At 40.8% G+C, this 12,143-nt stretch overlaps 1 protein-coding gene across 4 annotated transcripts in view; it reads right to left on the bottom strand.

Annotated features, from left to right (window-relative positions):
* Positions 1-9,590, bottom strand: part of HERPUD2 (HERPUD family member 2) — a 36,413-nt gene extending 26,823 nt beyond the window's left edge. For 3 of the 4 annotated variants that reach the window (XM_006053708.4, XM_025291183.3, XM_025291184.3), the window contains exon 1: positions 8,624-8,774. In XM_006053708.4, coding sequence (XP_006053770.4) covers positions 8,624-8,770 — 147 coding nt within the window. In that variant the 5' untranslated portion in view covers positions 8,771-8,774. Of the gene's footprint in view, positions 1-8,623; positions 8,775-9,229 lie in introns of those variants that run through there. The other variant, XM_025291185.3, reaches the window with a different exon arrangement.
* Positions 9,591-12,143: the final 2,553 nt, after the last annotated feature.

The following is a 12,143-nucleotide window of genomic DNA, read 5'->3' as shown; positions in this document are numbered from 1 at the left end:
AACACATATCCACACAAAAGCCTGTAAGAGAATATGCACAGCAGAAAAAAGCAGAAACAACTCAAATGCCTACCAACTGATGAATGGACAAACAAAATGTGACATCTATTAATACACACTGCTGCTGCTGCTGCTGCTGCTAAGTCGCTCAGTCATGTCCAACTCTGTGCGGCCCCAGAGACGGCAGCCCACCAGGCTCCGCCGTCCCTGGGATTCTCCAGGCAAGAATACTGGAGTGGGTTGCCATTTCCTTCTCCAATGCATGAAAGTGAAAAGTGAAAGGGAAGTCACTCAGTCGTGTCCGACTCTTAGCGACCCCATGGACTGCAGCCCACCAGACTTCTCCATCCATGGGATTTTCCAGGCAAGAGTACTGGAGTAGGGTGCCATTGCCTTCTCTGATTAATACATACAATGAAATATTATTTGGTCATAAAAAGTAAGGAAGAGCTCATACATGTTATAACATGAATGAATCATGTAAACATGCTAAATGTAAGACTAAGACATAAAAGATCATATGTATTACAGTTCCATTTATGTGAAATTTTCAGAATAGGTGAATACATAGAGACAAAAAGTAGATTAGTGGTTACCGAGGACTGAGGAAGCAGACAACAAGGAGTGATGGCTAGGAGTATGGGGTGATGAAAATGTTCTGGACATCAGAACATCAGACAGTGGTGATGACTGTACAACTTTGAGAAGTATTAAAACCACTGACTTGTACGTGTTAAAGGGTAAATTTTATAGTATATGAATTATATCTCAATTTTTAAAACTGTTGGTTTAAATGGAATATTCAAATGCCTTCAGATAATCAGAAGGAAAAGGAAAAAGAATTCTTTAATTTTACTGTGGTTGAAAATAGATTAAAAGTTTTCAGATGCATAAATTAAATAAGACTTGACATTTTCTCCACTAAAAAAAATACTGAAAAAATTCAGTTTAAATATCAGTAATTTAATTTAAATATCTGGAAAATCAATGCTTAGACACGGTAACAAACCACACAACCATCAAGTGAATTTTCAATTGGTTTGGATTATAAGCTACAGTATTAGGAAAAGAATGGATTTTGAGATCTCAATTCAAACTCAGTTTAACTTGTAAAAGTGACACAATTTTATTTATCCAGACCTACTAATAACAGTATTTTTTACTTTGATTAAAAATTCATTTCTGTATTAGTTAGGGTAAGTAACACTAACTGCTGTAACAAACCTCAAGATCTCAGTAGTTTAGCACAATAGAAGTTTCATTTTTCTCTCAATTAAAACAACATTACATGGTGTCCTTTAAATATAAGAATTCAGAAGACTCAGGATTGGTAAATTTAAAACAAAGTACTAATGAAATTGTCAATTAAAAATTTCTTCTGTTAAGATATTGTCTACACAGAGTAACATATAAATACACTTGACTATTTCTGTTAACAGCACCACCATTCTTCCTTCTGTTCACACCCTACATCCAATAGTCAGCAAATCCTATCAGGTATAGTATTAATAGTGCTTCCCAGGCGGCTCTAGTGCTAAAGAACCCACCTGCCAATGCAGGTTAGACATAAGAGACACAGGTTCTATCCTTGGGTCGGGTAGATCCCCTGGAGGAGGGCACAGCAACCCACTCCAGTATTCTTGCCTGGAGAATTCCATGGAGAGAGGAGCCTGGCAGGCTGAAGTCCTTAGGGTCTACACAGAGTTGGACACGACTGAAGTGACTTAGTACAACATACTATTAATACTCTCACCATCTCCACTGCTCCACCCTAGATGAAGCCTGGTGATATATGGCAGAGCAGAGGCAGCTAAATTACCAAGCTGGAAACATCCTGTTGGCACTCTGAGTAGCCCAGAGACAGAACTATACCACTCCAAATAAACAGCTGCTTAATCAGCTGGCCCCAAAACTTAGCTACCTACTTAACAGAGATTGCTAAAAACCAAGGTGAGGAAAGTTCATCTGCTAGTATAATATACAAAAATAAATCCTAAACTGGGAAAAGATGTTTTCTTTCTAAAAGGTTTACATATATTTTATCTGAAGTGTCTGACTTTTTAGAGTTTAACTAGATAGCAAAATGAAATTCTACGTATCCCTAATGCATTTAAAATATTCATAAGAGTCTAACATGCGTTTACTAAGAGAACAACACTTTTTTATTTCTGGCAAGTCATGTTGCTTGCTTGCTCATCGGCCATTAGGTCATGTCTGACTCTTTGCAACCCTATGGCCTGTAGCCCGCCAGGCTTCTCTGTCCATCAGATTTTCCAGACAAGAATAATGGAGTGCGTTGCCATTTCCTTCTCCAGGGGATCTTCCCAACCCAGGGATCAAACCTGTGTCTCCTGCATTCGCAGGCAGATTCTTTACCACTGAGCCACTTGGGAAGCCCAGAAAGTCATGTAGTTGGTATCAAAAGATTAGATTTTTTATGTGAAGGACTCAATGAGTCTTTCATGATTATATATGGCTTAAAAAAATCATGTCCTTAGTATATCCAACTTCAACATAATCAAACAGCTCAGTAAATGCAACAGTCAACTTATGTGTTGGTTCAAAGAACTACAGTCCAATTTCTTTGAAAACAGTTAACTATTAACATTTCCGTACTTACATATAATTCAGCTGCAAATGTCAAACAGCCTTAAAGAGCTAGTTCCCAGGAAGTGCACAAAATATCATTTTCTATGGGAAATGAATTCTGTGAATTTGTACTGAAATGTATCTCCCTCTTATTTCCACTAGATCCACCCAATCTAACGCTTCAGGAAATTTAGAGAGACTGTAAATGGAAGCACAGCTTAACCAAACTGCCTCTACCTCTTATCCTCTTACAACAACAGTAAACAAAAAAAGCTCACAGAGCTTAAACAATAATTTCCTCTAGAACTCCAAAGGGACATTCTGTGTTTAGCTGTTTCTACTCACAGGCCAAATTAGGTATACATACAACAGAGATGCCAGAATGTACGACTGTCGTGGTTCACACAAACATGCAGGAATGTGAAGACAGGCAAAGCCATGTACTGTGACGCCTTAAGATATTATGTTCCCATGCCTTCTTTATAATTTATCAAAATAACAAAAATAACCCCAGTCTAAACTGATACATTAGAACAGTATTAAAACTATGTTACCCATTCACCTGTAGTCTTTAGATGATAAACCATCTGAACACACACGTCTTTTTACAGTTTACTTACTTCTTTTTAATTTGCAAGTATATAACTGATAGAGCCAAGCCCTAAATGCCTTTCTTCATGTTATTATATATAACCACATATGTTTAAGATCTGAGGCTTGCAAGTCAGACCAGACCAACCTAAATACAAATTCTGATTCTACTTAAAGTTCTATGACCTTGGGCAAAAAAAAATAACCAAGTCTCAGCTTCCTCATCTATAACAGAGAGCTGATAATAAAACTTACAGCATAACCTATGAGGAATAAATGTGATAAATATATAAAATGCTTAGTAGAATGACTGGTATACACAACAACCACTTAGTAAATGTCAATTTAAAATCAGAGCACCAAATATGACAGTTAAGTAAAAGCATTCAAGACCTGCAAATCTGTATTTATTATGTATGGGAATTCCATGGCAGTCCAGTGGTTAGGACTCCATGCTGTCACTGCTGAGGGCCAGTTTCAATTCCTGATCAAAGACCTAAAATCCCACAACCAACACACCACTGCAACCCACCCCACCTCCAAACACACACACACCAAAAAATTATTATGTAAAGGAAAGGAATGAAGTTCTAGAAAAATTCTATTTTTAAAAGCACTGATGCATGATTAAACAAAACATCACCTTCACAGTACTGTTATTTTCCAAGAAGGACATTAGAAAAAGGCTTTAATAAAACAAACTTTAGTCACCATTCATTCAAAACTTTTAACTTTCCATCAACCTTTGATAAAAATCTTATAAAACAAAAATTATGGTGGATTATAGCCCCTTTAAATCAATAGTTTTGAGGTGATTAAGCAAGCAGATTTTAAAAATGACCTGTCTAGTTATGATAAGTGAAATAAGTCAGAAAGAGAAAGATAAATACTATATGATATCACTTATATGTGTAATCTAAAAAATATAGCAAACTAGTGAATATAACAAAAAAGAAACATATTCACAGAACAAACTAGTGGTTACTAGTGAAGAGAGGGAAGGGGGAAGGTAATAAAAGGGTAGGGGACTAAGAGATACAAACTATAATGTATAAAATTTAAGTTATAAGGATATATTGTACAACACAGGAAATATAGCCAATATTTTACAAGTTTTTTTTTTTTTAATAAAAAGTGACCTTCCTAAGTAAGGTAATAGGGAATTACAAAAATAAGAGAGATATAAACCTCAAATTTACATTATAAAAGCTACTTCCACTGACAATGAAAGTAAGACTTCTATCTGAACTGTAGGCAATTATGCAATGTTACATTCTCAGAATAGAATCTATACAACTAGTTCTATTCCTATTTCTTTAATTCTAAAAGAATCAGAGCAAAGGCACAATTTAAAAAGGCAGCAAGAGAGGGGAAATCTATCCAGAACTGAGGGACATGTTCAACAGGCACTCTGAGTTCAAGACTGAAAAATGGGAAACAAAAGGATACACGTCCCTTCAAAATTGATTCAGGGTAAGTCATGTTCATCTTAGTTTGTGTATAAGAGCAAACAGTAAGAAACAAGATAATGAAAAAGGTGCCTAACTGGATTTAGAGATTCTTACTTTTTATTTCCCATTTTTAAAGTTTTGTCTAGGACAGTCCATTCTACTGAATAACTTTAAGTTCAACCATTTTGATATTTACATACCTGGTCTAAACTAGATCAAAGTCTGAAACTGTTCAAGTAAAAGTAGTCCTCTTGATAGGTTATCTTCACCCACTAGTAGCAATTACCTAAATTTCAGAATAATTATCTCACACTACAGGCCAAGTTTAAGAACTGAAAACCTAAAATCATTAAGTGATGACAAATGTCATATTAGAATATGATTCACAATTATACACACTATCAACATGAACTGCTGCACTAACCAGGTCTTAAACCATGTTCTAAACCAAGTATCAATACCAAAGTTAGATAAATCTCCACCAGAGCTCAATTTCAGATCTGAGGTTTTTTTGTAATGACTGTTTAAATTTCTGCATAATCTTTTAACACAGTACTATACTACCAGGTACTAGATGATATAAAGCATTCAAAATCATCAGGGCAACAACAGCTCTGAAAGAACAGTTAAAAAAAGAAACGATCATCTTACCTCCGTAAAACTGTTCTCAATTCTTTAAGAAAAATGTTTCTGTGAATCTTTTCTAAAACAGCTTCACATTCCCTTATCTCAGCTCGAGTGGACCGTTCCCTTCCTGTGTTCCTACAGCACTCAGTACCTCCCTCTTGTATGACACTGCTGCTGCTGCTGCTGCTAAGTCGCTTCACTCGTGTCCGACTCTGTGCGACCCCATAGACGGCAGCCCACCAGGCCCTGCCGTCCCTGGGATTCTCCAGGCAAGAAGACTGGAGTGGGTTGCCATTTCCTCCTCCAATGCATGAAAGTGAAAAGGGAAAGTGAAGTCGCTCAGTCGTGTCCGACTCTTAGCGACCCCATGGACTGCAGCCTACCAGGCTCCTCCGTCCATGGGATTTTCCAGGCAAGAGTACTGGAGCGGGGTGCCAGTGCCTTCAACACTAGCCGCATGATATTCTATGTCTGTATCCCCCACTAGACCTGAGCTACTTAAGAGCAAAGGACTCGTATCGCCTTTTTGCTTAGTATATACATAGACCTTCATATGCCAGATCAATAAATCCTGATTAAATAAATAAATGAAGCCCAAGAACATGTGCTTTGGAAGGAGGAGTATATTTGTTGTGGGTTGGGTTTATTGAGGGAAGGAGAGGTTGAATTAAATGAAGTCAGTATCTGACCACAAAACTAAAATCTTAAGATTTTACACACTGTTGCAAAGTTTAGCCAGAATTCCATTAATAGCATGTAGAGATCCTAAAAGAACAACTTCAAATCTCCATTCTTCTTCCAACAGCTCTCATTTATTTTCCTAGAAGCCACTGCTCACAGGGACCAAGGCTCTCTACCTTACCTGACCCACCAGACCCAATAAGAGCAGTAATGACGAGAACTACAAACTTTTCTACTTCTTGCTATGAAACAGTTGCTTCTACCAGGCACTAAACTCTTCTCTGCTTCAAAGTCCACCCACCTCCACCAGGCAGAGATGCAAAGAATCAGGCATGAGAAATGATCTGTTAAACACCAACTAGCACCTGAGACACTTTAAAACAGAATCAATGTTAAGTAGTCATTGTGGGTGGTCATAAGAACCTAACCTTCCTTTATATTATATCATTAATATAATATTGTTTATATTGTTAAATTTCTCTGTTCTAAATAACAACTTTACAAGTAAACTTTAAGAACTCCAATTCCTATGTTGAGGACTAACTATGGCTTTGGAGTATCATTAAACAGTTGGTCTGTTCAACAACTGTGATACTTCAAATCAGTTCTAGGTGATAAAAAAGTTAGAATGTTAAGTATGTCAAATCTAATAACCTTACAAAGGTTTCAGTGAAGTTCTATGAAAATAAACACATGTATACCATCCCCACTCTCATTAACCTAGAAATAAACTTCAGATATTTTCACTTGGAGAAAACCTGCTGGAGGAAAAAAAAAGGTTTGCCACAAGGCTAGGTAATTAATAGGCTGCATATTATTTGGTACAGCTTCCAAAACTGCCTCCAGCATGTCCTAGAAGCAAGCGGGTTAGGAGGGAGGGGTGTAGAGAAATTTGCAGCTTATCTATCCTCTAGCAGCTGACTGATCCAGATGGGCACTGACAGCCCTCCACTGGAGATTAGTGCTAAGAGGGCAGAACTCCTGGCAAAAACAGGCTTATCTCAGGTGCAGGTTAAGACAAATGTGTTTTACACTCCTCTCTTATATACTTCCTTAAAAAGAAAAAGTTTCAGAAAAGTGATAACTCTTGTTCTATCTGTACAAACCAAGTCCCTTTTGGTTTACTCACATAAAGATCCTCACATAAGTATATATTTGAGCATATATCTTAGGTAAGTACTTAAGATATATGCTCAATAATGGCTCTTTTATGAACAGTACTATGGACATCCGTGACTCAATTCCAACTACCCTAAAAAGCTAGTTTCTACTTCATCATATGCAATAGGAAATCTGTCGCAAAACAGAAATTTTTAAAAAGAAATTGTTACCCCTGTGTAAATCTTTGCTTTCAAGACAAGATGTGAATGAATTAGAGTTCCAACAATTTTGTTTCAAGTACTTAAATACATCAGGGTTTTTACTTTTCCTTCTAAGAATATTTGTATGAGAAAATATTGACAAACATAGCTAATGCCAACTAACAGTTGTTTTTCTACATCTCCTGTTTTTGCAATAACTGCCCTATTTCTATAGTTGTTCTAGAAACCTAAACGCCTAACTAAACTTAATACTGTAACACTGAAACAGTACTAATTCATTAATATCTTAATACAGATCAAGTGTCTTCCTTACTTGTGTGCATAAAACAAGTGTTAAGTAAAACCTGGAAAGCACAGTTGCCTTCCAACACATCCTTACTGCTGACTTAAATTTGCCAGATGCCAAAAATATTTGCCACCCTAAAAATCCAAGCCTCTTCATTAATTAAAAAAAAAAACGTTTAGTAATTGCTGAAAACTACTTATTCAGGAATGAAATTTTTACACAGTGGAGAACAAGAAAGCCTCACTTTCACACACTGTACATGACATACTTCTCTAAATTATTCCAAGACTTAATTATCAACTATGTTGGTAACTTTCAAATCTAACTTTGGGAACAGATGGAGGTGCACTGTTTTATTTATTATGTTTGCAATATCCAGATATGATTCAGAATGGAAAACACTGCCACACTGATTTACAAATGGCTATATGAATGGAATAAAATGATGTACCAAATGGGGGGCGGGGGGTGGAAGGACTGTTCTCTTCTAAATTAAGAAAATTTCTGTGTCCTCTACAAGAGAAAAATGAGAGAGGGAGGGGCAGGAGAAAGTCAAACTAAAAACTCTTTGCATCTTAAAACATATATACTAGTGTGGAAACTATAACTTTTATAGAGATCACATGCTTATTTCCAAGAAAAAACTCGCTCTTCAGCAGAAAGCAAATTTCTGGGCCAGGTGTTTAAAGTAAAAAGGAATTTTATTCTAATAAGTAATAAAAGCTTTAATATGGTTGTAGTGCTTATCTCTCTTTTTTTTTTAAAGGATGCATCTGTCCTTCTCACATTAGGTTGATGACTTTGAGTACAAGGAAAACAGTCCTATTGTATGCCTGCCAATTCTCACGTCCCTTGATATTTCTGTATACTCTTTACTAATTAACTGAACCTCATCAGGAAGACATTAATGATGGTTCAGACACTCAAGAGAGACATAACCTCGGGATGCAAAATACCTCACAGTCAAAAAGAGACCTATTTGACTCAAAAGGGGAAGGGATAAGCAGGGAGTAAGGGAGTACAGGACACGAAAAGCTGCTGGCCAGAGCAGTTGTGCCCAGCTTTTAGACACTTACTGGTTTGCTAGGGTACACGTTAGACAGATGCGTTTTTAGTTTCCCCACGGTCCAGTTCAAAAAGCAGCTAATAGTCTGGTCACTGTATTTCTGATTCGGTGCTTTAATGATGAGGGTCACAGGAATCTCCATCCCATTTTGGTCCATGGTGTCCCCAAAGTCTTACAGAGTCAAGAGGAGCAGCAGTTAAGCCCAAATGAGCCGAGATGGTTACTGCCGGCGCAGCTGGGATGGAGACGGAAGCGAGTGTGTTCTTAATATTCCTTGTCCAAGTCAGTCATCGGGCGATACAAAGGCCATTGCAGGTACCGAAGATGATGGGCAGCGGCGGCGGCGAGGTCTGGGGGCCCGGCCGTGGGTGCAGTTTTCCCCTCCAGGTCCGGGCTCTGCCGGGCTCCGCCGGGCTCCGGACTGCAGGAGGAGGCCCGGGTGAGAGAGAAAGCGGTGAGAAGGGAGGGGTGAGGGCGAGAGAGCCGAGCCACCGCCCCGCCCCCGCCGCGACCCCCAGCCTGAAACGCAACAAGGCCCCTACGCGATGGTCCCTCCACGCGGGTTAGAGAAGGGGACGGGCCGCTCAGGGCGGCCAGCCGTGACAGGCAAGGCTACCTGAGAGATGGCCGCGGGTCCCGCCACCGCTGCCCTCCGCGCCCAAGCACGGCCACCGATCGCACAGTCTGGCCGGGCGTCCTCCGCGGCGGCCGCACCCTTCCTGCTGATCGGCGGCGCCCAGGGTCCGGCCCCGGGTCTCGCGAGGCGGCGCGGTGGCAGCTGGAGAAGTTGGCCGAAGGGCGCGGTCGGCTCTCCGCCCGACCCCTAGGGCAGGGGAGCCGCGGCTCACTGCCGGGTGCGGCCGAGGAGGCGGCAGGTGGCAGGAGGGCGGGGACTAGAGTCGGGGCGCCGGCCGCGAGCGCGCTGGTTTTGTTGTTGTTGTGAAGAGGGTCCGGGTCCCTTTAAGCCGGAAAACGCAGGGCGGAAATGCGTCACGGGCGGCTCGCCCCAGCACGCGGCCTTCCAGGTCCTGTCGGCGCAGCCCGCCGCCCACCGTGGCTGGCTCCCGAAACCTTGGGCCAAATTTTGGCTAGCCCGGAGGCCGCTTGGGTGCGGTGAGCCCGCCAGGGCAGACCATTCCCTCCGCCCCGCTTCCCCAGCAGCACTTGGGCCTTAGCACTAGCACATTCTGTTTTGACCACACCCCGAAGACTTGGGAAGTGTTGCTCCATCCTTAGAGTTGTCGAATGCTGAATCAAACTTCTGCCCAAAATTTCTTGTGTCGACTGTGTGCAAGGCACGGTACCTGGATCTTTAGTGGAGGAGAGACTATGGGTACGTTGCTTATGGGGAAGGCTTTCAGTTAAACCTGAAGGCTACCTGTAATTTCCTTGTGATCCAGGTTAACTTTTCTGAGCCTCAGTTTGTTTCTCCAAATGGGGAGGATGATGCCTACCTGACTGCGTGCTGTTGAGTAAATGAGCTATGTAAACCATTTGGTAGAGTTTTGGCGTATGGCAGTCTGTCAACTAAATATTAATTTCCATGTCCTTCCTCTTCATCTTCTCAGAAGTTGACAAGTATATGTTTACTGAGCAGGTATTGTGTGTTCAGTGAGAGATGAAGACAGATGGCAGTGTTAGTTTTCTGTTTTATGGCTGAGACGTTGGGACCGCGAAGGTTCAGGCTACTGCCCCGAGCTGACTTACTCTCTATTCTCTGCACAGGTTTAGGAGTCAGTGCAGTAAGTTAAGTTTGTTAGATGCTTATTTGCTCAGCTCCAGGCGTCCACTTAGAGGTGAATACAAGCAGATAATGCAGGAAGCTTTGGAGACCTGGTTCTAATCCTCTCAGCTTCGTAAGACTTTCAGGAAAGTTAGACCAAGAGGAGATTCTTCCTCTCAACGGCTGATGCAGCAGGATCCCTTACATCCTCTCCTCCACCTCCTTCTTTGTGACAGGACACCTGCCATATCTTAGCTATAAACTTGCAATGTGCTTCTGAAATAAGAGTGAAGTTTCTTTTATTTCTTGTCGTGGAATGAGAACAACTTGCTAGGACTTGTATTTTCTGTAGCAGGGCTTTTTCTGCCTGGTATCTAGTCATTTTAATAGAACCTTAACTTAATTCTAGCTTCAAATACTTTTTCAGACTCCCTTTCATCTAGCAGCAGCCTTTTGACACAATTATAGCCCATAAGAAGAAAGGTGAAGTTGCTACTGGGGCTTCTAGGAGAGTGTTTAGGTGAACGTGTTCTGTAGACTAGAGCTCATCCTTGCCCTACCCCTGTCTTTCTTCCTGGAGGAATATGATGCCAGTGGTGGGGCAGCCACAGCTCAGTCATGAAGCAACAGATAGAACAAAGGCCTATAAATACAAAGATGGCGGACCAGAACAGTTGAAAGAGACTGGATCCTTTATGGCATAATTAGCCACCATTTAAGTCCCAAGTGACTGCTGTAAGACTTCTTTGATGTCCAATTCCTTTTTAAGCCAGGAAGTCTTCCCAACCTGCAACTGCTTCGACACTGCTATCCAACCCTGCAGCTCATATCACTAATGCTCATGTCTCAGACTTCCAGGAATCTTTTAAAGTAATGTGATCATCTCACTTGGCACACTGAGGTGTACATTATTAGTGAAATATACCTTAATTATTAAGACAGATTGTACATTTTACTGTGATAGACACTAAAGTAGGATTCATCAAAGATTCACTAACATGGACAAAACCATTTAAAAATGTAATGAACATTCAAGAGATTGAAATATGACTGTAAAGATGATAACAGTATCTGACAGAAATGATTTTTTTATTATTTTGCTTTCAGTTCAGTTCAGTAGCTCAGTTGTGTCCAACTCTTTGCGACCCCATGAATCACAGCACGCCAGGCCTCCCTGTCCACCACCAACTCCCGGAGTTCACCCAGACTCACATCCATCGAGTCAGTGCTGCCATCCAGCCATCTCATCCTCTGTCAACCCCTTCTCCTCCTGCCCCCAATCCCTCCCAGCATCAGAGTCTTTTCCAATGAGTCAACTCTTCGCATGAGGTGGCCAAAGTACTGGAGTTTCACCTTTAGTATCATTCCTTCCAAAGAAATCCCATTCAGTCCTTCAGAATGGACTGGTTGGATCTCCTTGCAGTCCAAGGGACTCTCAAGAGTCTTCTCCAACACCACAGTTCAAAAGCATCAATTCTTCGGTGCTCAGCCTTCTTCACAGTCCAACTCTCACATCCATACATGACCACTGGAAAAACCATAGCCTTGACTAGACGAACCTTTGTTGGCAAAGTGATGTCTCTGCTTTTCAATATGCTATCTAGGTTGGACATAACTTTCCTTCCAAGGAGTAAGCGTCTTTTAATTTCATGGCTGCAGTCACCATCTGCAGTGATTTTGGAGCCCCGAAAAATAAAGTCTGACACTGTTTCCACTGTTTCCCCATCTATTTCCCATGAAGTGATGGGACCGGATGCCATGATCTTCGTTTTCTGAATGTTGAGCTTTAAGCCAACTTTTTCACTCT

This window comes from Bubalus bubalis, chromosome 8 (assembly GCF_019923935.1).
Source record: "Bubalus bubalis isolate 160015118507 breed Murrah chromosome 8, NDDB_SH_1, whole genome shotgun sequence".
In the NCBI taxonomy this organism is placed as follows: domain Eukaryota; kingdom Metazoa; phylum Chordata; class Mammalia; order Artiodactyla; family Bovidae; genus Bubalus; species Bubalus bubalis.
Note: the sequence above shows the minus strand (reverse complement) of the source record. Positions and strands in the feature narration are given on the sequence as shown.